Source organism: Talpa occidentalis, unplaced genomic scaffold (assembly GCF_014898055.3).
Source record: "Talpa occidentalis isolate TD23 unplaced genomic scaffold, MPIMG_talOcc4v2.1 talOcc4.7, whole genome shotgun sequence".
NCBI lineage: Eukaryota > Metazoa > Chordata > Mammalia > Eulipotyphla > Talpidae > Talpa > Talpa occidentalis.
In genome coordinates this window covers 112121317-112147049 of record NW_023605083.1, presented here as the reverse complement: position 1 = coordinate 112147049, position 25733 = coordinate 112121317, and the positions used below count along the sequence as shown (strand labels likewise).

The window sequence follows — 25733 nt, the reverse complement described above, 5'->3', positions numbered from 1 at the left end:
TTTTTTCTTATATTTAGCACTTCAATTCTGATATGTCTGGATGTGAGTTCTTTTGGTTTAATCTGTTTTGTTTCTGCTGACTGTATTAGTTTTCTGTGGCTGCCATCAAAAAATCACCACAAACTGGGTGGTTTTAAGACCACAGGAATATTTTCTTATAGTTCTGAAGGCTGAAATCTGACATTTAGCAGGGCCAATTTCTCCAGGGCCATGAGGGGAAGCCAACTTGCCTCTTCCAGGTTCCGGTGACATCAGCACTCCTCACTTCCTTGGCTTGTGGCCAGTCACTCCATTTTATCTTCACGTCTCCTCTGTGTGTCTCAAATCTCCCTCCACTTTTCTTTTTTAAGACCATGTCTTTGGATTAAGGACCCATTTGAATAATTCAGGATGATATTGTTATCTCAAGATCCTAAACTTCTACAAAGACCTTCTTTTCCAAATAAGGTATTATTCTTAGGGTCCAGGAATTAGGACATGGACATAACATTTTCGAGACCGTCCATTTAACCCACTACACTGAACTTCTTGAATCTGTGGGTGTATGTCCCTCACCAATTTTGTGAAGCTTTCAGCCTTAGTTTCTATAGATATTTTTTCAGCACTACACATTTCTACTTTCCTTTTGGGATTCTTGATGAAACAAATGTTAGATCTGTTGTCATTGTCTCATAGACCCCTAGGGTTCTATTAATTACTTCTTTCATTCCTGAATTTTCTACTGGATAATTTCTGTTGACCTCTGTCCAGGTTCACTGTGTCTAGTTTTTGCTATTTTGCTATAGAACTCATTCTGTAAGTTTTTTAAAAAATTAATTATTGTATTTTTCAGTTCTAAAATTAACATTGGCAGTATATATCTACAATGCTTTGCTGAGACTTTGTTTTTCCATTTCTTAATGAGTGTTTGCAGTTGCCTGTTGTAGCATTTGTATGGTAACTGCTTTAAAATCTTTCTGAGATAATTTCATCTTCTGTGTCCTCAATATCAGTTCTGTTGATTGTCTTTTCTTCTGCAATCTGAAAATTTTCCTGTTCTTCATATCCCTGGTAGTTTTGGATTGAATGCCGATTTTTTGATTTTATAATAGGCTGACAACCTCATTAGCTTCATGCTGCAGTTTGAACCTGCCTTCATGTGCTCTGGTTCTGATGTCAGTTAAATTGTCAAAGTCTGTGTAGTGCTATTCAGATCTGTCCCCCCATGTATGGCCTCCACAGTCTGTCTAAGGTCTGGGCAGCAGATCTGTGTGTTCTCAGTCTTTGACATCCAGGCTGAGATCGGATCCACAGATGCACAGATCCAGGAGGTCAGCCCACAATCTTATAAACAACTTTATAAAGTTGCTTTCCTGAATTCTTCTCTCTTTGTGATTTCCCTACATCTTGGGATTCTCCTTTTTGGGTCTCCAATCAGAAAGCTAAAGCTTTAGCTACCTGTCCTGCTGTGCATTCCCTTCACTGTGCTTGTGTCTGAGATCAAGTGGCAGGACAGAATGGGGACAAGACAGAATGGGGACAAGACAGAACAGGTTGGCCTTGGTCTTGGGATCATAGCTCCATCTGTTGGGCAGAGGGTCCTCTTGCTCAGAGTTTTACATTCTTGTAGGTCACTTTCAAGTCAGCTGTCACTGCAGCTATCTTGGTATGCCTTGGGCTTTGGGTGTGAGACAACAGAAGAGGAAAAATAAAAGAGGGAGAAGGATTTCCAGTAGGATTCTCTCTCTCAGCATTAGGCCTTCCCTTTCCTGCTCCTTGAGTGAGCGTGAGCGGGCATCTCCTGAAGCTCTCTCTGTCCTCACTGATTGATGCCCGCATTTGGGTTTCAGTCTGCATTTGCATTCAGGTCAGGGAGTACCAGAGGGCCCCAAAAATGTAAGTTCACCAACAGTTCAAACATACTCAAATTCTGGTCTTCCTTCCCGGTCAGGCTGTAATTACTTAGTTTTCATTCCTCAAACATCTACACCACGTATTGTGCCCAGATTGTATAATTGCATGCAACGGGACAGACAAGGTGAGATGTGTTCCTCCCACCTTACTCCTCCCTGCTTCCCTCTTACCTCCACCCTGCATCACTCCTCCTCCTTCAGGAAATGAGGGGACAGTAGCTACTCTGATGGTAAGACTGAAGGCTCTGTTCTTACCAGCGTTCTGTGCCTGCTCTGGGGCCGCAGGGGACCCCATGGCTAAGGGACAGCTTTGTCGCTACTCTTACTTTGGCATCATGATCTGGTGGGCACTAATACAAATGACAATTATTATGTAAAAGTAAGACTTTTGTGCATTCTGATGGTACATCTTTTCAGTTTTGTTTTTAGACCACCAAAGTCATCTTACTTTTTGCATCTGTGTTCTCACTGTAATCATACTGTGTTATCATACTATCCTAGGTTGCCCCAAAGGACCACCCAAAACTTCGACTCGGGTCATACCTATGAGAATGTAAGTAGAGAAATCCTTCCTGGCAGTGCACCTACGTCAGCAGATTGTCATGGCCAAAAAGGAGCTCCTGTTTGTAATTCTCATGTTCTGCTCAACGTTTCGTTATATGTATGATGTGTCAGAGCAGCCCTTGTTAGAACTTTCCCTTGTGTTCTTTTTATTCTTTTATGATGGACAAGTTGAGTCTCACTTCTGTTACTAAGATTGTTAAGGATCCAATTTCCTCTAGAATTGTTTGCATGTATTGTCTCCACTGCCTGCCTCCCCTCTCTGGCCGGCTTCAGACATGATGTCATCCCTACACTCTGCGGGCGTGGCGCTGGTCACGGCCACCGTGAGCTCCATATTGCGACAGCTGGTGCTGCCATTCTCAGTTCTCTTCTTCCCTGATTTACCAGCAGTATCAAAGCCCATCACATCCTCCTTTTGCACACGTGGCTTCTGGATACTCCTCATTGGTTCCTCTTGTACCTCCTTTCTGCTTCTTCAATGTCTCCTTTGCTGGCCCCTCCACTTCTATTGGCCTTTCAGTGTTAGAAATCCCAGGGCTCAGACTTCTCTATCTACATTCATTTTTTGCTGGTCTTTGAACTCATATCTTGAAGTATCAGGTGCTAACAATTTAATATTGATACCTACAGCCCAAATACCCCTCCCCTAAACTCAGAATTACACCTTCCACTTACCATGTCCTCTTGATTTCTCCCTAGCCCTGTCCTACTTTTTCTGCAGTCTTCCCTACGAAAGAAAGGGACCACTCACTCACTTGGGTCAAAAACTTTAAAAAATTGTACTAAACCTATTTTTACCTACAAAATATAGCCACTTCCCACCACCACCTCTGCTGCATCCCAATCCAGGCCTTCAAACGGACACGGCCATGGCCTCTTAAGGGTTGCCCTGAGTCATCCTTTGCTGCCTCGCCACTTCTGTCCCCACCCGGCAATCTATGCTTAGAGCAGAAGCCAGAGCAATCTTTTTTCAGAAGTAAGAATATTATATTACTCATCTTTAACCCCTCCTGTGATTTTCTTCCTTGCTGCATTTTACTCCGTAAAAACCTGAAATGCTGATCTGAATGTGACCTTGCCAGCCTCACCTTTCATTCTTGGCTCATTGTGCTCTACCACAGTGGCCTCCTCCAGTTAAGAGCATGTGATCTGCGTCTCCTCAAATAATCACAGGGCCCATGTCAGAGTCAGGGCTCTACTCACTGTCCGCAGTGCTGAGTCATTCCCTGACACTGCCACCCCAGCCTCTCTCCTCCCTGGTACCCTTTTTTATTTTTAAAGCACTTGCCATCTGATAACTGTTTCCGTTTGTGTCTACTCCAGGAGGGCTGGGACTTAGTCCATCTATTGCTTTATTTGTAAGGCTTGATGTCTAATAGATGCCCAAGACACATTTGTGAAATGAATGGAAAGCTGTCTCTAATTAAGGCTTTAATCCTTTATCATTCCTGACTTGATGTCTTTACCTTATACCTTTCTGAAAAGATATTTGTTCTTTCTATTTGAGGCTGAGATTTTTACATCTGTATGAAGCAGCAGAATCTGGACTGAACCATCCCTGCTTCTTTTTTTTTTTTCAAAATGACATTTCAGAAAAATTTTACATTTTAGGTAGAAAATGCAGTGTGCATGAAACCAGATGGAAAAAGCAGTACATTTTATTAGTGATTATTAGCTAAAAAAAAACCCTTCTGTGATGACAGTCTTCATCAATAATTACTTATTCTTATACAGTTAAAAGTCTGTTACAGTTCTTGGAATAGCACCACTTGGAAGCCTAGGAATCTAAATATGAGAAGCTGAAGTAAAATGTTGATTTAAATATGTGCTATGCTTTCTTCAGTTTTTGGAATCTTCCAGTACAGTATTACTGCAGCCTGTTAGTCTACAAAACGTTCTAGCAACACCATCAAGCGAGAGACTGCCACCCTTGCCCAGCAATCATCCAGGTACTAGAGACCTTATTTCCATCGAATAAGGAAACCTGTGAGAATAAGTGGGTCTGCCAGAGAGTAACTGGTAATTAAGAGATATATCGAAAGGAAAACTTACAGGAATTCATTTTCTTTTTAAGGCCACGTGAAATAAATTCAGGGCTGATCCCATTATGAGACAGTAAAGGAGCAGGAGACAGTAAACTTGCTTGTGTATTTTGAATGTGCTGTATTTTGAATGAACGTCTAGGGGAAGTTTGGAAATCTTTCTGATGTGTGTAAATTCTTTGCACTTGGAAGTCCCGTTGAACACCAGCCTGTTTGTTTCTGGTTTTCAGTGTTTGTTTGGGTTTTGTGTTTGAAGTCTAAGTCATAAGAGAATTATTAATTGTATATGTCCTCAAAAGGCAGGATGTGTGTTTACTAATCTTTTTTTTTTCCTTCTTTTGCCTAAAGCAATGACAAAGAGTGATCCCCAGTCACCCAATTACTATGAGGTAATGGAGTTTGATCCCTTAGCTCCTGCTGTCACTACAGAGTAAGTCATTTTCAAAAAGATTAATTTATTTTTTGTTTTGCTTCCCTTTGTAGCAGAGCTAACAGGACTTGGTTATACATTTACATTTGTTTAGGCCTTGGCAGAAATCAATGGCTTATTAAAAATGACTTATGAGGTTTTATAGAGGCTGTTGCTCTTAATGGTCTTTTTCATTCTCAGTCTTGTGACTGAAAAATAAAAATGCTGTGGTTGCATATTAAGAAATAACTGGAACCAGCTTTGCATTAATGGATTCTTCTAGCTGCCTTAGCAAAGGTTCTCTCTAGCTTGAGAAGGGCTAGTCACGGATTGGTGACATAACACTGTATTGATGGGACAGTATTCTTGTTCTTTGACTATTAATCACCAAAAAACTTAATTTTTAGCTTCCGGTACCTATGACAAAAATCTGCTTAAAATGAATTAATAAAACACTTGTATAAAAATACTTTTTAACTTGAAATCTTTAAAGCAGCTTATTTTATGATATCATCACTGATGTAGTCTGAACACCTAAAATGAGACCAGATTTTTAATTAAGGTTTTGGCAGTTAAAAGCCAAAATAGTACTCTGAAACTGGTAACATAACCCTCTTTGCCATGATGGCTTGTTTGTTTTAGAAGTATTTATGAAGAAATCGATCATCACCACCCCAAAGGAACTCATAGTGAATGTTGAGGTAAAGAGTTCAATTTACATATCACATTCTTGCATCACATGATTTCAGTGCAATCACTGCTTTCTATATTTACTATTTACATTGTATAAAGGCTATTTGAATCTCTAACACATTGGTGATTGAAATTACTACACAAATTCCTCTAAATCAAGTTCTAATAAAATATTCTTCACTAATAGAATAACATTCGTTGTGGCCTTGTTTGCTAAAGATAATCTTGGAAATCGAGAATTTGGTTTACAGTATAGAAATATTAATGCTAACAAAAATAGTTGATCGAAGAAACTTCTTAGAAACTGAAATCAGACGTGTTAATACTTACAAATTGGGAATGGTAAAACCCACTCACTGTCCAGGGGTCTAAATTCATTCTTTGCAGTACTAGTTATCCCATTTATTTACTAACTAATTTACTAATGAATATATGGCCTATTAACTGTATTGTATTTATCCCACACACCCTCCTCCTTGGAAGTAATAGTGTTGTAAATTCTCACCTTTCCTCTACTATGTGATTCTCCAGTTATCAAGGAATGAGGAAAGAAGGAAAAGATGGAGATGGTGGACTGTCTTCTTTATTATAGGTGCAAGTGGAGGACCTAGTCACTAGCTGCGTTAGGGGCTCCAACTCTCTGAAAGACAGACTGTCCACCTTTGAGAAGACAAGACCTACTAAACATCAAAAACATGGTGGAAAATTTCTCCTGTGCAATAATGAAGTTTAACAGAAGAGTCACAGTTCCAGTCTGACATGTAACGGCTCCTGGCACCATCTCAAGCTTTATCTCAAAAGAACTTGGTTGTGACATATACTCATTTAAAACTTCAGAAGAAAAATTCATTGTATTGAGGCCAAGCAGTTTAATTGTAGCGTCTTATGTTTCACAGGCCTTCCACCACAGAGACCATCACACAGCTGAATGAAGAGCAGATGATTTAATTACAAAATAATTCTGAATAGATGTAAGTGTGAAATGTGAGAAACTAAATATTAAGTGCCTTCATTTAACTAAAGTTGAATGTAAAAATCAATTTGCACTTCTTTATAAATAGTATTCTTGTTTAGCATTATGAGTTAAACCTTTGATGATTGTAGTTGAATTATATTTAGATACCCCGAGAGGTCACTGGACTATACATTGGGCTGTCTTTAAATATGATTCTTTATAATACAACATGTTCTTTTTTCCTTTATATTGTAATTTAATATTCTAACTGGGACAGACCACTGGAAAACAAATTGTGCATTCATTTATATGTCAAATTATAATGACAAATTACAATTAAAACAATTTAATACATTTTTTTTACAGTCTGTTCATAGAACTTCTGGTATCAGTAAATCTTCACAATCCTACATTTACATTTTAACATTCAGGGATTTGGACATATGATAGGAAATGTGAGAAACCTACTAGATCCATACACGTTTATACATTTTATTTCAATTTCATGACCCAAAAGTTTCAAAGTAACTATTAAGTACTATGACTATGAAATAACCCTACAAGAAAAAAAAATGCAGCCAAAACTGAAATCAGAATGTAATTTTGGGCAACCTGTTAGGGCTTAGTGGTTCTGCTTCCATATTGAACCTTTAAAATAGTCACAGTTCACAATAAAAGTAGTAACCAGCTATTTTAGAAATAATAAAATCATCAGAAGGTCAACCTAGTGCCTAAAACAAACTTGGGCATTAAAAAAACCTTATTGCTACAAGTATGAACTAATAATTTGAAGGTGGACAGGAACCATCAAGTCCATGCCTACATAGTTAAAAGTTTTTTTTAATACTACTACTCAAACTCTGAGCATGGGTTTTACATAGTCATACATTCTGAATAGGCATATGGAATCCATGGTGAAAAGCTAAACTTGTTTTCTCAATTTTAAGTTGAATAAATTAGTTGGGGGTAAATAATCATTAGTGTATAATATTTAAAATAGAAGACTTCACATTATTGTACAGTATTTCTCCTCTGAGAAGACAAGATACATGATTTTTCAAAAATCACAAATCTGAAGCAGGACTTAAGTTGTTGACTTCAGCTATAGCCAGGAACAGGCAGCGTGTGCCCCTCCTTTGCTTCAAAAAAAGTGTAAGAAAGAGTGATGAGATCAACATTCACCATTCTGGGATCTTCAGCAAATTCAGGATCAATGTAGAAAAACACTGGCATATCTACTTCCTCTTGCGGATTAAGCCTTTGTTCTTCAAAACAGAAGCACTAAAATTATAGAAAAGTATTTATTAATATTTCTATTCAGTTATCTACAGTGGAAACAGGTGGCTCATTTCTTGGCTTTAATGAACATATTATTAAATATAATCTTTAAGTTCTGTGATAGAGTAACACATTTTTCACCTTTGATTGCATTTTGCTTTAAGGATTATGAAGCAAATTAATCTCAAAGCAGATACCCATTTGGTTTGGCATAGCAACTGTAAGTAATGAAAAAAGTCTAGAAGAAGTTTTCAGAAATCAATACCTACTAAAATATGGCAATTTAGTACTAAACAGTTTTACATACTTTTATCACATTTTATGAAGTTTGCACTTAGTTATACCTGTATTTTATTGAAATACTGTCCAGCCTCAAATGGTACGACATTGTATGTAGAAATTCCAATTACTGGTTTGTCAGTAGGATTCTTAGCTTTATAAAATGCAAGTGCAGTCTCCCCTGGCACTACCTGTTTTGAAGAAAATATATAATATCATTTCATCTTCCGCAGCACCTTTTCCCCCAACATATGTCGTATTATTTTTCCTATCCATCATGTAATACCTAAGCTAATAAGGGTCGACAAAATAAATTGTGAATACTGCCAATGAACATCTAATTTTCAAATTTTACTAGCATATATTAGTGAAAAACCAGTGCTCTATTATGCCCAATTAATTATGAATTTTCTCTTGTGTATCTGAAGTCTTCTGGCAATAATCTACAAGTTGAGTTGCTTAAAATGTCTTCCAGAGAATATCAAGCCTATCACAGTCCAATGATACACTAAAGATTCTTATTAAAAGGTTACCAACATAAATTCAGCTTACAACCAGAGTAAATTAAATTTATAACCAGAGTAATACTCTAATAACTGAATAGACCTCTTATTTAACCAAAGAGCAGTAATGCATTTTTTTTAAAAAACAGTAGATAACAATGCCAGGCTTTAAAAAAAATTGGTTTCCAAAGAATACTCTGTCACTTATTCAACCACTAATGCTTTGGGCTACATAACTGAAAACGATATTCAAAATCATAATCTAAAAAGCTGTCGACTGTTGAAGAGATTCAATCATGTTTATTAACTTAAGGAGCACTAATACTTAAAGGAAAAATAAGGTTTATGATAGAGCTTTTCTGGCAGTTCACCAGCTGATGAAATAATTTCAGTTGAATCCTCTGGAATTCCAGTTAGTCAAGATTTCACGAAATCTTTAAGTCTGAAATAGAACATGACTAGTACTTCAAAAGTCCTGTCAATTTCTTTTAAAGAACAGGGATTCTTATGAAGTGAATCAATAATCTACTTTTCATTGTAACCAATTTTTTTCAACATTTTTCCTGAGGAAAACTATGACAGTTGATACTATCCTCAAGATCAGTGATCAGAGAACTGGTTAGTGAACTCTTAATGATTCCAATAAAAAAAGATGACATTTCCCATGGTTCCAAACTGACTTTCACTATAGTACCATATAACTTAAAATTTAGAGTATATACTGTTACATAAAGGCCAAACAGTAGTCTATGGGAAGAAATTATAGTAATGGAGTCAACATTTTGAAATTAAGTATAGATACGTGTTCCCTACATAGTAAAACTGTTCAAAATATTGCAAGAAATTTTCATTAGAAAAAGGTAATCTTACAATTTATCACTTACATATATTTCTGTTTGCTGAGGCCGAAAGTTCCACTGGAGACTTGCATGTACATCTGCATTAAAGGTGACTTTAATGATGCGATCCTTAACAGGCACCATGTTTTCAATCTGATCCGATGCATGACCTGCTGCTACTGATCCCCCCAGTCCTGTAGTCTAAAAGAAGACATTAAAGCATTACATGTTAAGCAAGACTTTTTGGTGCTGATGAAGTCTTTATTGGGTAAAAACAAGTAAAATATTTAACTTTAATTATCCATTAGGGGGGCCTCCCTGGTGGTGCAAAAGGTTAAGCACCGCACTATGAAGCAATCCGCAGCCTCTGCAGCAAGAGTTCCATCCCCAGCCAGGGAGCTACCCACACGAGTTCGCTCCCCAGCCAGGGAGCTACCCACACGAATTCGATCCCCAGCCAGGGAGCTACCCACACGAGTTCGAGCCCCAGCCAGGGAGCTACCCACACGAGTTCGAGCCCCAGACAGGGAGACCTCTCCTGTCTCGCCTGCTGCTCCCCTCAGCAGTGTATTTCAGTCTGCCAGTTCGGTTCCCGGCTCTGTCTCTGGTGGACCCTCTCACCGCCCCGCCACCCCCCAAAATCTGGCCTGTACCCCAGCTCTTGTATGCATAAACAAGTAAGTCTTCAGAAACAAAAATCCATTAGGAGCCAAGTTTATATACTGCCACCCACCATTTCCTATGAATGGGTCAATGGTTTAACCACTTTGGGGGGTGGGGGTCAAGGGTCTCTATTTGTTACCATTCATACTGTTCCAGTAATCACTTGATTATGGTCAAAAATGAGTCGTTTGGGAGCTAGGAGACTCTGCCCATCCCCCTGTCAGCGGCCAGCGCGGGCCCTACCTGGCAATAGAGCCGATACAGGGGCACGGCGGCGTAGGACGCCCCCACCATGCCCACGGCGGTCGCGGCCACGTACGTGAGCAGCGTCTTGTTCCGCCGCCGCCAGTCCTCCTCCTGCGCGCGCGTGAACGGGTTCGTGCTCTTCGGCCGCCGCGGCGGGAGCACCGCCCGGTCCCGGGCCAGGCTGGGGCGCTTCCATGTCCCGAGCCGCCTCAGCCCCCTCTCAGCAACCGCCGCCCCACTCCTCCACGGCCTGAGACACGCCTCTACCGCCTCGGCGGCCCCACTCGGGGCCCCGGGGCGGCCCAAAGGCAAGCCACAAAAAGCGACGCTCCGCCATCCCGGTCGCCAGAGCCCTCCCATGGCGCCCGGAAAGAACGCCCGCCTGTGAGGGGCGCGGGCTCAGATCTCGCGAGACCTGCCTTGCCTCGCGATAGCTAGTCGAGCCCGCTGCTGCCTTGGCTACCGGGCTCTTCAGGTGGCCGCGCGCTGAGCCGGGCTACGGAGGCCGGGTTGCCAGATCGCGGGTAGGTTCGCGTTTTGCTGCTTTACTGTTCCTCCCACTGTGCTTCCTTCCAGAGCCCATCTCACTCACTTTGAGGAAAGTGCCTAAAACGTTACGCGACGAATAAGAAAATCTCTGTCTTCCTAACCCCCGCCAGCCTTTGTCTGCATCTCGCCGCTGCCCCGCGGTCCGCGCACCTGGGCGCCTCCGGCCTCGGGGCCGCTGCTCGCTGAGGGCGGCTCCAGGGTGGTCTCTCCCCGGGACCGTCCTGAGGTAACCGCGGGCCTCGCGGACACGCAGAACTTCTGCATTTTCTCCGTCCCTGACAGTTGTCTTTCACTGCTGTGTGATGCCCCTTACCTGCTCTGCGAGCATCCCTGCCCTGGCGCGGGAGAAACATGGTCAAACTCAAGTTTGTTTAGAAGGGACCAGGATCTGGGGATCTTTCAAGGAAGAAGTGGAGGAGATGGGGAGGGGGGGGCATTCAAGTTGGAAAAGAAAGGCGTGGAGCATGTAATAGTTTTCTTTACTTGGCCCACTGACGAAGGAGGACCAGAGGACCCAGCTAGCTTAGTCGATTTCGCCGCGTTGGAAGGAAGCATCTTACTAGAATGGAGGAAATAGTGGTTAAGAACTCGGATTCTGAGGTCAGGACTCACTTCACACCCTTGTCATCACTATGGGCAGTGCCCTTACACCAGTTATTTGTCCTTTCTGACTTGGTGGCCTTATTTGTAAGAGAGTAATCATAATAGTAAATGAGAAGCTGCATGTAAGGTGATTCTTACTGTGCCTGAGGCATAGGAATAGTTAGTAAATGTTAGGCATTATTTCAGATGTCCAGAACAGGTATAATTATCTCAGCTTCACAGATGAGGAAACTGAGAAGTTTTATATGATTAAGTGCTGCGACGTTTATTTCATTTGTTGTGCTCCTACAAAGGCCAGGTGCTGGCCAAACTACTGTGGCTACAGCACACGGGGAATAAAACCAGATCACTTCTGTTGCAGATTGTACTTTATAATGAGAGATTTGGGAGATAATCAGGTAATAGATACCTAAAGGAATTTCAGATAACAACCTGTGCATTTCAAGACAGTGGATTAGAAAAGGGCAATTGAAATGAGGAGGAGGGGAGGGGTAGTAAAGTAAGAGCTTTTTGAAAATGTGACATTTGAGCCTAGTCTTGAATGTTGATAAGGAGCTACCCACACTATGACAATCCCAAACCATACAAAGGCTAAGGTGAAAAGGAGCTAGATAACACTGAACAACAAAAGGGAGGCTAGTGTATTCTTGCAGAGTGAACAGGGAGGAAAGTGGTAGGAAAAGGGGACAGAGCAGGAATCCAGGGCCCAAGTAATGCAGCACCTTTTAAGCCTTGACCAGGGGCATGGGCTTTATTCTAAAAGTATAGGAGAGTTTAATGCATACAACAAATGTGATTCAGATTTTTATAATTATGTTAAAAGGGAGGCAAAATGGAGATACAACATTTAGGAGACAATTGCAATAGTCCTGGTGAATAACAATGGTCACCTTGACTGAGTAATTGTTTAACTTGTGGTCACAGGGCCAGAAAATGGCAACACTAATAAAATTCAAATGTCTTATGATTCTTTTCTTCTCTGGCATGAAAATGCCCAGATACTATGATTCTAGACATGTATTCATATGCGAATGAAAATGTCTGAAAATGCTTTTCTTCTGTATCTAACTCATTTCTTATGCCAGATTATCAGCTCTATCAGTACAAAACATGTTGTATTTGAAATTTCAGCATAGATTCAAGCCCATACAAATGTTGTTACTGAAGCCAATAATAGGTTTCCTCCATCCACTCTTTTTCTTCAGGTTGCATCCATTCCAGTATCATCAGGTCATCTTATAAATATGTCAGTAATAGTAGTTTGTCTTAGTCTCTTATTTTGTGTTATAACTGCAAATGAAACAATTCCTTTCCAAAGTACAATCATCTTGATTGCAGTAAAGTTGTGTTGACTGCAGTTCTTGTGAGTCTGAGTGTGGTTGCCATATTGCATAAATCAGTATGATAACACTAAGTAATAGGTTCTACAATGAATGGAATAGGGCACCTCAGGGCAAGGCTAATATAAGTCTATTCTGCAGGTAAATGTGTCGCTTATGATCTTAAAATATCAGGTGTTAGACTGACATTGCTGACTTGGCACCATTAATTTGTAATATCATTCTTTTTTTTTTAAGTTTTTTTTTTAAAGATTCATTTATTTATTTATACAAGCACTGGGTACGGTCAGAAGCGCGGGAGGGTGAGAGAATTCACCAGAGCCAGAGTGGGGAGCAGAACAGACAGACTCATGAAGTACACTGCTGAGGAGAGCAGCGGGCGAGACAGGAGAGGTCTGTGCGCCATGTGGGACCCTCGCTGGGGGCTGCAGAGGCTGTGGGCAGCTTTGCAGTCCAGAGCTCAAACGCTGCACCATCAGGGAGGCCCTGTAATATTCTTTAGCAGCAAATTATTAAACCTATGAACCCTTTCTAATTAGCTATGATCATGTTTGATTTTACGTAGTAGGTAAGATATTTGCTTTTTCATAGGAATCATTTTGGGAGTTGAGGATGAGCAAAATGAGTGAAGGGAAAGGAAGAAAAATGGAAAGTTTTTTTTTTATCTGATTGATTATTGGTTTTCAAAAATTTTGAAGACACATACGTATTTTTAATATTTGGTTTGTGATTATATTTTTTAGTATTTTTAATGCATAATATAAATTAAGGAAATTGCAACTTAAATCATAGTATGATCATCAATGAGCAGTATTTCTTAGCTGTCTATTTTCCTAATAAAGGTACTGGATCCATTTGTTATTGTGAAATTGCTAACACTTTTTCTAGCAGTACTAACAACTATTCAGTTGGTAACTATTTATTATAATACTTTCCTTGTACCTAAAAGAAGAAAAGTATGCACCTGAGTAAATAGTAAGAACAAATGAACTGTAGTTTGCTCGAGAACAAGCCGGAAAATCACGGTTTTCCAACATAGTGCGCACTAATGAGATGAAGTTGCCTCAGTAAGTCTTGATTAATGTAATTTTGTATTTCCTGGCAGCTTCCTTTAAGCCGCATGGTTTGAGCAGCTGCTGTATTTAAAGATGACTAAGTTTATATGATTGACAGATAAGATGAAATAAAATCAAAATCAGACATCAATAGAGGCATTTATTTTTTTTCAAGTTATGTTTATCACCATCAGTGCCTGCTTCATGGGTTCCTGGCCTGTGCAAGTGCACAAGGGTCCTGCACTTTGATGGCCCTTGTTGTTGGTTTAATGCTCTATTGTCACTTTCTTGAAATTCCTAGTAATCTTTTTTAATAAGGAGTTTTGCATTTTCATTTTATATTACACACACACAGATACACACACACGCACAGAGGACATTTTGACATAATTTAGTCTAACACGGTGTCAGGCTATCTGGAATAAGCAGAGTTAAAGGCAAAAACAGAAAACCAAGAAGAAGGAGGAGCGCCTAACCTCAGTGGATGAAAGGTAAGTGACAAGGCCAAGGCAAATTCAGGTCTTCTGAGAATAGTGAGGTTATATGAAGTAAGATCAAACAAAAATCCTAATTCCTTTCCATGGCTCATAAGACCTTAGGTTATCTAGACTATGCCTATTTATCTTCATCTGCTATCTTTCTCTCTCATCACATACCATGCTCCAGGCACATTTCTTTCTGTCCTGTAATACTGTCCTGTAATTTCTTTGCCTGGAATACTTTTTCTCCTGGCTGACTTACTATTTGGATCTTAGCTACACACCACTACCCAATCCTCTGTACAGTCAACTCAGTCATACCATCTTTGAGTATCTGAAATCTAGGCCACTTTGTTGTGTCCTTTTTTCTTGTTTTTCTCCAACACTAGGCATAAATGCCCTAAAAGCAGGGACCGTGCCTTGTTCACCACAGTGTCACGGGCACTTACCATAGTTTCTGCATGTGATTGTACCAAGTTAATGTTTGGTGGATGTGTGTCCAAATGAAAGCAAGGGGATAGCAGTCAGCTAGTCTAAGGAAACTTCTGAGAGCTCTGAGCTGTTACTTTGATGAAGCCCTGATGCTTCGAGAAGCCCTAGGGCTCCTCCTTTGAAGCAGTTTTCCCATGTTTCACACAGAGTTGAACTCTGTTACTGGCAGACACTGTGCATCACCCCCCAAGACAAATGAGCAGTGTTACTGAATTGTTTAGATTCTTGGGGGGAAAAAAAAATGCACCAGAGGCAGGAATATTGCCTTTGGGTACAAAATAAAGGAGACAGTAAATTAACTCTCTGATTCATCTTGTATCTTGATTTCCTTAAACTTTCAGGCATTTTAAAAGTATCAGTTAAGTAAAGTCTAGCCCAGAGAAGGGAGTCATTCTTGATTTTGCCAATGTTCTGAAACAAATTTAAGATTATATAAATAGCTAATGCTATCTTGGAGAATCTCCATTGTGATAAGGTATACAAGTTAGTACAGTTTCTAAATGCTGTTTTTTTCTTTTCCCCCTCTTCAGGTATAAAGCTAAAATAAAATCTGTAGGTCTAACTTTATAAAATGTACCTTGTACTTTTTAAATACTAGTGCCAGTAAACCTGTAAACAGTAAGCATTTTTACTTTGTCAATCATAGAATCTAGATTATTGGGTATCCAACACCATCTTGCTGTTCTGTCGTGAAATAACGTCTGTAATTTTGGAGATGTTTTGGTAAGTTGTGATATATACATTTGTAGACCATCACTGTACTCAAGGTGTACATACTTTCCCTATGAATAAATTGCAATTTGGCCACATCTGGAAATGCAGATTAGAATCCAGGTCTCTCTGATGTCAAGGTCCTTGCTCAAAGCTCCAAAGCTGGAGTTTTAGTAGGAAAACCACCACAGACTTACTCATTTGTATGGGAAATACAATCTTTCTAAGTCTAGCTACTCACTTCCTTAATAGGAGATTTGTGCTAAATGATCCTACTATGTTTTCCAACTTAAAATTTCTGTACTTCATATTTCTTGTGCTGAGGTGGTAAACTACCCTTCAAATACAGTATTTTTAATTAATTGAAATTATACCAGTCTCCATAATTTTCACACTAGAGCTATATGAGGCATTAAAATTATATCTTTTTTTCCATAGGAAAATATTTAAGAAGGTGGTGGAGTAATATGAATCAGAGTAATATAGTATCTGCAGGAAGTTCTACAAGATAGATGGTAAGACAATAGGAATTTTTTTGTTCAACAGTGTACTGTATAATTATTTTGCAGATATATCTTCATTTTTCTCATTCTTTTGAGTATGAGGAAAGAGACATCTTTCTCATTCTTTTTTTTTTAATGTGTTTTTTAAGGTCACTAATTGTGGAAGCTATCATGTTACCTAAAGGTTAACTGTATTTTTCTCTTCTGCCAGAAAATACACATGTTATATAGATATTGATAATAATATAGAGGTAGTCTGACAACTTACTCATTTTCTCTCTGCCACTGCATTTTTCACATATCAGCAATGACTAAAATGCCATAGCCCAAAATCTATAAAATAGATCTAATATCTATCTGTACACAGATACATACTGTTCATGTACTAGGTATATATATTTTTATGCATAGTTGAAATCAAATGTAATTGACATGATAATTCATTTTCTACTTCTCCAATCATAGGAAAAGAAGAATTTCTAGACTGACCATCAAGATCTTCAATTATACAGCTGTTCAAGACAAGGCTGCTTTGGTGAAACCATGAATAAAAATGCAGCTGCTGTGGTATCATCTGATCTGCTTAAAAAGTAATTTTTAAATTAATTTAGTATGTTCTGAACTATTCTTGTTTGAAATATACAGGCTAGTAAGGAACTTTTGGTTGAAAATTGTATGTAACTTGTCTCAGACAGCAATAATGAGAAAATTGATCAATAATTACTTTCCACAAAAAACACCTTTCAATATGAATTAAAGTATGAGATAAATTCCATATTCTCTTTATAATTACAAATAGAGACTGATTTTTAAACATTTGACCTGATATTTTTGCGTATATAAAATATTTTACAATTCCAGTATAAAAAATATATAAAAGTAAGGTTAGCATTTGCTGAGTAATAAACCATCACAAAGTACCTTAAAACAATAATCATTTTTTCTTTGTCATGATTCTGTGGGTTGCTGAGCAGTTCTTCAGGTCTGCACCAGATGGTGTAGGAGAGTCCCAGGCCTCTGCTGGGAAGGCTGGATCACTGAGGTCTCTTTCAGTCTGGGCCCACCCTCCAGGAAACAAACTCAAACTTTTTCACATGGTGGCAGAATGGGTTCCAGTAACAAGCACATATATTTTCATGTATTTGTTCCGCTCACATTTGCTGGTATACTGTTAGCTGAGGCATTACAGAAAGCCAAGTTCAAATTCAAGGGGTACAGATACAGACTTACTTTTTAATGGAAGAAACAGTAAAGTCACATTCCAAGGCAATGAAAACAGGAATGGGTGACCATTTTGAAAAATGTAGCTCACATATGTTTATTCAGAAAAGTCTTGCTTTCATTCTTCTCCTTTACTCTGCCTTCATTTCTCTTATAGGTAATCTTTTTTTTTTCTTGGTTCCTTTTTAGGGCTTCCTTTTCTATAAGCAAATATATATATATGTGTGTGTGTGTATAAATTTGTACATTTTTATATATACATATGTAAACACAGTAATAATTATATATTTTTCTCAAAGTTATTTATTGTGTACAAGTTTCTTCTGTACATTAGATATTTTTCTACCATTGCTTATGAAGAAAACAAGTTTACACCAACCTTTTGGCTCAGGTTCACAGGTTTCCCTGGAGGATGTCAGGCCAGTTAAACTCAGGGTCTTTCTCTGATGCATGCTCCTGGAAGCACCGGAAAGCTTCTGTCTCCAAGGGCCACAGCCAGGTCCAGCTGTGTGTATGTACAGAGAGCTCCATGCACAGAGCTCTGTGCCTTGGTGCTGAATAGCTTTATTCTCTGGGGCAGCACAAGGGCAAAATCAAGCCACTTAGGGCAAAATCAAGTCCATGGGAATCATACATACAACTAAGGCAAGTGTTCCAAAACATCCAAGCTCCACTTTCTAGCATCTTCTTCACAAAATAAGGAATCATGTTATATATACTTTTTTGACCTTGTCTTTTTAAGATTCATTTTATTTATTTATGCATACAAGAGCTGGGGTGTAGGCCAGAGGTGCAGGGAGAGGGGGCAGTAAGAGCATTCACCAAAGACAGAGTGGGGAGCAGAGCAAGCAGATCCACTGAAATGCGCTGAGGAGGGGAGCAGAGGGCGAGACAGCAGAGGTCTGCTGTCCCACGTGGGTTAGCTCCTGGGCCAGGCCTTGAGCTCAGTATATTGTAGTGGTAGAGCTGAGTCTTAACCCCTAGGCCAACCTTGTCTTTTTTTTTTTTTTTTTTTTGGATTTATTTATTTATTTATTTATACAAGCACTGGGTACAGACAGAAGCCCGGGAGGGTGAGAGAATTCACCAGAGTCAGAGTGGGGAGCAGAACAGGCAGAGTGACAAAGTACACTGCTGAGGGGAGCAGTAGGTGGCAGAAGAGGTCTGCGCGCCATGTGGGACCCTTGCCAGTGGCCAGGGATTGAACCAGCGCTGCAGAGGCTGCGGGCAGCTTCGCAGCCCAGCACTCAACCGCTGTGCCACCAGGGAGGCCCAACCTTGTCTTTTTTTAAACTTCAAATTATACCCTAATGATATAAAGATCTTCCTTTTACCTTGTTATAACTGCATAGTATAGTGTTCTAGTGTGTGTATGTACTATAGTTTATTCAGTCAGTACCTTTTTGATGGCCATTTGATTGTTTGAGATTTTTGGTAATTACTGATTATGCCAAAATTAATAACTTAGCATACAAGTCATTTCATAGTTTTTGTCTGAATATGTTTGGGATAGATTTCTAGAAATAGAATTTCCAGATCAGGGACTAAGTTTAGAGATTACCAGACTCCCTCTTTAGAGGTTATGCCATTTTGTATTCCCACCAACAATATCAAGAAGTACCTCTTTCCCCACAGCCTTGTCATCAGAATATATTGTTCAAGTTTTAAATTTATGTTGATATGATAGGTGAATAATGGTATTTCTGCCTGTCTTTAATTCTTACAGCTGAGCAGAGCAATTATTTTGAGTAGCAAAATTTAAGTGAGTGATATGTTACTGTTTTTGAAATTGAGGTAGCATGGTTTTAAACATTATATAAGTGACTTCAAGTATATAATTTTATAGTTTGACATCTGTATACACTACAGCATATTCACCACTAAAAATCTAGGGGTTATTATATATTTGACACCTTTATACTTTTACCCAACCCTCTTCCCCTCTAGTAACCACCAGTCTGTTTTCTGTATCTATGAATTTGTTTTGTTTTGTTTTGTTTTTGTTTATGTATTCCTCGTATGAGTAAAATCATGTGATATTTGTCTTTCTCAAACTAACTTATTTTCCTTAGGTGTAATATACTAACTATATGGTCCATGTTGTCACATGGCAAGAACACATGTGACAACACATCCCTGTTGTCACAAATGGCAAGAATTTGTTCTTTTTTATGACTGAGAAGTGTTCCATTATGTATATATACCATATTTTCTTTATCTATTCATCCATGACTCTTAGGTATTCCCATAGCTTGCCTATTATACATAGCACTGTAGTGAACATAAATTATTGAGCACAAATTAGTATTTTTGTATTCTTTAAATACCCAGAAGTGGGGTAGATGGTTCATATAAATCCTTAACAACAGGGAATTTTTTTTTTTTATAACCACTTTATTGAGATAGAATTTACAGACCATGCAATTTACCCAATTAAAGTATACAATTCAGTGGTTTTTAATATATTCACCACATTGATCAACCATCTCCCTAATCAATTTTAAACATTTCTGTCATCGCTAAAGGAAGTCATCACTCATTCCTTTCAGCTTCCCTATCCCTGCCCTATACTTAGGCAAGCAATAATCTACTTTCTACTCCATAGATTTGTCCATTTTGGACTTGGCATATGTATAGAATCATACAATATATGCCCCTTTGTAACTGATTCTTGTACTGTGCACATTGTTTTTAAGGTTGTCCATGTTATAGCATGTACCAGGACTTCATTTCTCATAGCTTAAATTCCTTTGTAGACAAAGTACAGATCTTTGAGGAATGTGTCAATTAATAGGTACTAAATAATTATATTCCTTTTCAGTTTTTCATTAGTGAAAATCATGGGGCATATAAATAGATCTCACAATACAGATGCAAAAATTGCACAAGTCACATAATTTAATTTTTAATTAAAATGGGCATATTTATCCTCTTAAGGGATCATGACTATTTGCTTTGAAGCTGCTGGGTTTAAAGGGATTAGAATTTCCGTAGTCAATTTATGTTTTCAGGTGTGAGATTAAAAAAATGTAAAAATGTTTCGCTAAAACTTGACCTGTAATATGTGAAACAACAGGGAAATTTTAAAATAAGATCTTAGTAAGTAAATACACAGCTGTGTTAATAGTAGTTACCCTGAATTAGAAAAAGAGGGATCCACAATAATATGTGGTGGGGATTATTTCTGAGCCCACTGAAGGAAATTCACATATAGAGGGATTAAGAAGTTAATGGAAAGAATTGCTAATGAGGCACCTTCCCTTCTTCCCTTCAACTGTGGCATATCTAGGCTTCATTCCTATATGGGCTTACAATCTGACAGCCTATCAAGAATTGGTTGATGTTCCGTGGGCATCCCCTGGTGGTGCAGCCGTTGAGCGCTGGGCTGCGAAGCTGCCTGCTGCCTCTGCAGCGCTGGTTCAATCCCCAGCTGGTGAGGGTCCCACATGGGGCGCAGACCTCTCCTGCTGCGCCCGCTGCTCCCCTCAGCAATGTATTTCTTTGTCAGTCTGCCTGTTCTATTCCCCGCTCCGGCTCTGGTGAATTAGAGATTCACTCTTTCTAAATTAAAAGGATAAGCTTTTTTTTTTAGATTCAAATGGAGCTCATATTTATTTTGATTTAAATAGCTAGAAACATGTCTTTTAAATGCATACCTAATTCATTAAATATTAGTTTTGGAATTGTTCAGTATAATCTAAAAATCAGCTAAAAGCAAATGTTTTTTGTCAACTTTAATAAATCTTTTGATTTATTTAAATAAATTGTTAAAAGAACTTTTCTTTATTCTACTTCTAAAACATAAGATTTATGTAAAGCTTTAATTTCTTTTATGTTTTAGTTTTATAGATAAAATATAAAAAATACAGGTAAAAAATTCATTTGATTGCTTTTGAATGTATTTTGAGTTGTCTGAATCTGAGAGTTTGATTAAACAAGTAGTTTAAAGAAAAAGGAGATACAGATCTCTAGACTAACCTGGACTTGCTAATTTGTTTTAGGGATCCTGCATTTCAGATGATTACAGTTACTAAGGAAGCAGGCCTTGGTCTGAAGATTCTAGGAGGAATTAACAGGAATGAAGGTCCCCTGGTATATATTCAAGAAATTATTCCTGGAGGAGACTGTTACAAGGTAAAACAAAGACAAAAATAACCCTTCGCCAAAAATCAAAACAAAACTACTAGTGGCAAGTTTTGTTTTCCTACTTCATCAGTAAATTTTTGCTATTAACCGGATGTTAGCTATGACCATTTCTTAGTGAAAATATAAAGGAAATTAGATCTTTACCCTCAAAGAACATTAACTTACCAAATGAATATAAAATATATATATGAAAATAATAGATTTCAGGCTCTAATTAAAAGCTATATATTTTTCATTATTTAATGTTCAACTCTTATCCTAAGTCTGGTTGAGAGACATAATTGAAGACGTTACCTATTCACTGCTCTGACATTTAAGTCAAACAGCTTAAATGTGAACTACATTCATTTAGAACCTCTTAAATGCAAAGCAAAACAAATAAAAAACTGAACAAATAGAATCTACTCTTTTTTTATTTTACGTGTTAAGTAGCCTGAGGTTGATTGAATGTATGAGTAAGGGAACAAATGAATGATTTCATTAAGCATTCAACTGACTCTATGCTTCTTTTTTTTTTTTTTAAGATTTTTTTTTTTTAATAGAGGCATGTTTTTATTTATTTATTTGTTTGTTTGTTTGTTTTTGTTTATACATGCACTGGGTACAGTCAGAAGCGCGGGAGGGTGAGAGAATTCACCAGAGCCAGAGCGGGGAGCAGAGCAGGCAGAAGGACCGAAGTACACTGCTGAGGGGAGCAGCGGGCGGCAGGAGAGGTCTGCGCGCCATGTGGGACCCTCCTCCGGTGGCCGGGGAGCAGCCGGGGACTGAACCGGCGCCGCAAAGGCCGCGGGCAGCTTCGCAACCCAGCGCTCTACCGCTGTGCCACCGGGGAGGCCCTGACTCTATGCTTCTTGATAGAAGAAAAAAGGAAACATGTTAAATTATAAAATTTTTAGTGCCCAATAAAAGCCACACTATTAAATGAAATTTCATATTTCTCCCGTGGCACATGCTGCTGTTTCGATTTGCTTATTTTTTGGGGGATTTTTTTTTTCCCCTACCACCATCCTTTATATCCCTTTGACACTTTTAACCTCCATCTGTGTGAATTTGCTATCTTAGTAATTCAGGAATTCATGTTTTAAGTCAGTGCTGCAGTCAGAACGAAAATGTATTATGAGTCGGCCATCAGAAAGAAATGCACACTATCAGGGGAGCCTTAAGCCTTCTAGGAAGCGTAGATCCAAAGTTGAAACTCAATACTAACCAGTAACTTAGTCAGCAAACTGATTACTATATTTGCATTTTCATTTCTCTTAGATTTCATTTGTTCTTTTTGTTTCACTGATGTGACTCTGTCTTTTCAAAATTGCCCACATTTTTGGAGAGATAAGATATAAAGAATTTAATAACACATTTTGTGTCAAGCTATATAAAATGAGAAAAGATTCTCTTCTTAAATTTCTTCTTATTGTTCTTATAATTGTTTTTGTTAAATAGTCTTTTTTTTTAAAAAAATTATTTATTTATATAAGAACTGGATGCAGGCCAGAGGCACAGGAGGGTGAGAGAATTCACCAGAGACAGAGTGGGGAGCAGAACAGACAGACAGATGAAAACACTGCTGAGGGGAGCAGCAGGCGAGATAGGAGAGGTCTGCTGCTCCATGTGGGTATCTCCCTGGCCAGCTGGGAATTGAACCCTTGCTGCAGAGGCTGCGGACAGCTTCACAGTGCTGCGCTCAACCCGCTGCACCACCAGGGAGGTCCTAAATAGTCTTATTCTTAGCCCCATCCCACACTAAACGCTTGTTGAGCAAGCAGTTTATCTATTCGGTATACAGTTCATCAGTAACTTCCAAAAGGATATAGGTGATTTCATTTATTTCAGCCTTACTGAAATAATAAGGCATTTTCCAACTACCCTTACCAAGTTGTAAGGCTATTACAATGATACAAATTTTTGATGAATTAAAATTATTAGCCAAATAAGAGTATATCTTAGCACACAGAAAATGATTTTTTTCTTGTAAGAATTGAGACATTTAGTACTACAATACTTCTAACACTAAATAAAATGCAATAAATAGATCATGGGCTTTAATAAGTGATAAGAATTTGCTTTCACGACAAGCATCAGTTTGTGCTTTTATATTTCTATGAGAAATATTTGTAGTTCAAGTAATAAGTTGGTAGTGGTGATGGTGAGTGACTCTTTGCCATGGCTCACTGATAGCAGACTAAGAAATTATGCCCACACTATATACTTTCTCTTACTGGATTTCTTAGATTTCTTCTTTGAAAGGGCTTTAAAAAGCAAAGCCTGTAATGAACTATGTTCTTTATGTACCACTAGAGAGCAGTGCAGAGTTATTAATGTTCTTTGACTACACTTGATAATTTCCAAGAGAACAGGCAACATAGGAAAGGTGTAGACAGAGAAGAATAAGTTTGCAATGCTTACATTTATTTTTGTATACTTCCTTATAATGGAGTTATATGCACATTTGTTATATGTACTTGTATATAAGTACAAAAGAGGTAAAATTTTATATTAAAATATTTTGAAATTAATAGTAACTATTTCTTGTGTTCTAAATACTGTAAGTTATCTTCATAAATTTCTAATCTGTACAAAATTTTTGCTTAGTAGATATATTCAATGAATTAGAGGCACAGGCTCATAGGATTATCCTGATTAAGTTGCTGATCTGAGCTACTGTTAATATTTTTAAAATGCATATGAGTTCTTTTACTTGCTGTATGTAATTTTAACATCATGATTCAGAACTAATGATATAGGCATTCTCAAGCTTATAGATGATGATATTCCATTTATATTCACAAACTTCATATGGCTTACAGCACCCCCAAGTCTCTTTTCCTACTCCCCTTACACCCACACACACACGTTTTTCTCCTGAGAGATACAAAATACAATACTGGTTCATTAACCAAAATAACATGTTTCTTTGAAAAACATTCAGAGTTCAAGCTTGGGACAACATGAACATATTTTTTAATTTAGCTCAAGTAGAAATGAAGATTCTTCCAGCTTTAGAGCTGGAGGCAGCCTATGGCACAAGGGGTTAAGCACCGCACTATGAAGCAATCTGCAGCCTCTGCAGCACGAGTTCAATCCCCTGCTGGCCAGAGAGAAACCAACATGGCACAGCAGACCTCTCCTGTCTCGCCCACTGCTCCCCTCAGCAGTGTATTTCGACAGTCTGCCTGCTCTGTTCCCTACTCTGTCTCTGGTGAATCCTCTCACACCCTGCATCTCCGGCCTGTACCCCAGCTCTTGTATGAGGTATAAATAAATAAATCTTAAAAAAAAAAAGAACATATAGGTACTGAGTTAAGGAAATAAGAGAACTCCAAGGCTTCTTTCCCCCCTCCAGCCAGTCTCACGTCAGTATAGAGTTCTCACCATTTGGTCTTAGGCTTTTTTGTGTCCTAGACACTCCTTTGAATTTTATACCCACATACCTAATTGCCTGATAAACACTTCCATTTGGATCTCTTACTGGCATCTCATACTCAGCATGTTTGGGCCACATCATGACATTGTACCGCACCTTCTTTGCCCATATTTTCCCAAATAGGGCCTCTTTCATTGTTTTTCCCATTGCACAAAGTCAGAAAACCTAACAGTGTCTAACTACTCCTGTCCCTTTTCCAGTTCATTAGCATATATGTGGACTTGTTAAACTCAGAATATCTCTTGAACTCATTGATCTTGGTTTCCACGGCCATCACCACAGCTTAAGCTACTAATTTTTATCAGAACTTGCAATAGCTTTGTCTGTTCTTAAGCTAAGCACCATGCTTATTTCCTTCTCAACCTGTCTTACTAACACTTAGTTGCCTGCAAGGCTCTGTGTAGTATGACTTCTGCTTTCTCATCTCATAATTACTTCTGGCTGGGACAAACCCCACCATCCTTTCCCATTACTTCCAGATATCACCTCAAAGTCTGCTTCTTAAGGAATGTGTTCCCTGTCTCCCCTCACCCCTCACCTTCCCCCACACAATCTAGGCCAGATTTTTTTCCTGTAGGTATTCCTAGGTCCTGTTCCTTTCCTTCATATCACCCATCTCATTTATAATCATTCATCGATGTCTGTGATTGTTTTATTAACTCTGTGAACCTCAAGACAGTTTGTGTCTGAAGTGCAAGGATTCTGATTTTATTCACAGTACTATCCCCATTGTGATGCCTTACAAAAACTAATTGCTCAATCCATCAATTACAAATGATCGATTTCTCAGTTAATCTGCAACATTTTTGAGAATTATTGATCAGCCTAATTTTTTACTATACTTCCACCA

At 38.6% G+C, this 25733-nt stretch overlaps 3 protein-coding genes across 14 annotated transcripts in view; 2 read left to right on the top strand and 1 right to left on the bottom strand.

The window, feature by feature from the left end:
* The window catches only part of TOM1L1 (target of myb1 like 1 membrane trafficking protein), a 50363-nt gene extending 40653 nt beyond the window's left edge, over nucleotides 1-9710 (top strand). For 6 of the 7 annotated variants that reach the window (XM_054688987.1, XM_037491922.2, XM_037491930.2 and 3 more), the window contains 5 exons: nucleotides 2394-2445; nucleotides 4300-4405; nucleotides 4847-4928; nucleotides 5550-5608; nucleotides 6193-9710. In XM_054688987.1, coding sequence (XP_054544962.1) covers nucleotides 2394-2445; nucleotides 4300-4405; nucleotides 4847-4928; nucleotides 5550-5607 — 298 coding nt within the window. In that variant the 3' untranslated portion in view covers nucleotide 5608; nucleotides 6193-9710. Of the gene's footprint in view, nucleotides 1-2393; nucleotides 2446-4299; nucleotides 4406-4846; nucleotides 4929-5549; nucleotides 5609-6131 lie in introns of all 7 variants that reach the window. The other variant, XM_037491923.2, reaches the window with a different exon arrangement.
* LOC119230622 (cytochrome c oxidase assembly protein COX11, mitochondrial) lies at nucleotides 3035-10747 on the bottom strand. The gene is made up of 4 exons (XM_037491931.2): nucleotides 10361-10747; nucleotides 9500-9655; nucleotides 8178-8303; nucleotides 3035-7836 (listed from the first exon to the last, which is right to left on the bottom strand). The coding sequence occupies exons 1-4, from the start codon at nucleotides 10721-10723 to the stop codon at nucleotides 7654-7656; spliced, it is 828 nt and encodes a 275-aa protein (XP_037347828.1). The 5' UTR covers nucleotides 10724-10747; the 3' UTR covers nucleotides 3035-7653.
* Nucleotides 10590-25733, top strand: part of STXBP4 (syntaxin binding protein 4) — a 137600-nt gene continuing 122456 nt past the window's right edge. Inside the window, exons 1-4 of one of the 6 annotated variants that reach the window (XM_054688985.1) lie at nucleotides 10590-10887; nucleotides 16031-16107; nucleotides 16561-16685; nucleotides 21318-21450. In XM_054688985.1, coding sequence (XP_054544960.1) covers nucleotides 16639-16685; nucleotides 21318-21450 — 180 coding nt within the window. In that variant the 5' untranslated portion in view covers nucleotides 10590-10887; nucleotides 16031-16107; nucleotides 16561-16638. The other 5 variants (XM_037491920.2, XM_054688986.1, XM_054688983.1 and 2 more) reach the window with 5 other exon arrangements.

Coding starts and splice junctions, on each gene's coding strand:
- LOC119230622 (XM_037491931.2), bottom strand. CDS start 10,723: ATGGGAGGGCTCTGGCGACCGGGATGGCGGAGCGTCGCTTTTTGTGGC. Junction 9,656..10,360: donor TGTATCGGCTCTATTGCCAG/GTAGGGCCCGCG, acceptor GTCTTCTTTTAG/ACTACAGGACTGGGGGGATC. Junction 7,837..8,177: donor AGTATTTCAATAAAATACAG/GTATAACTAAGT, acceptor CTATAATTTTAG/TGCTTCTGTTTTGAAGAACA.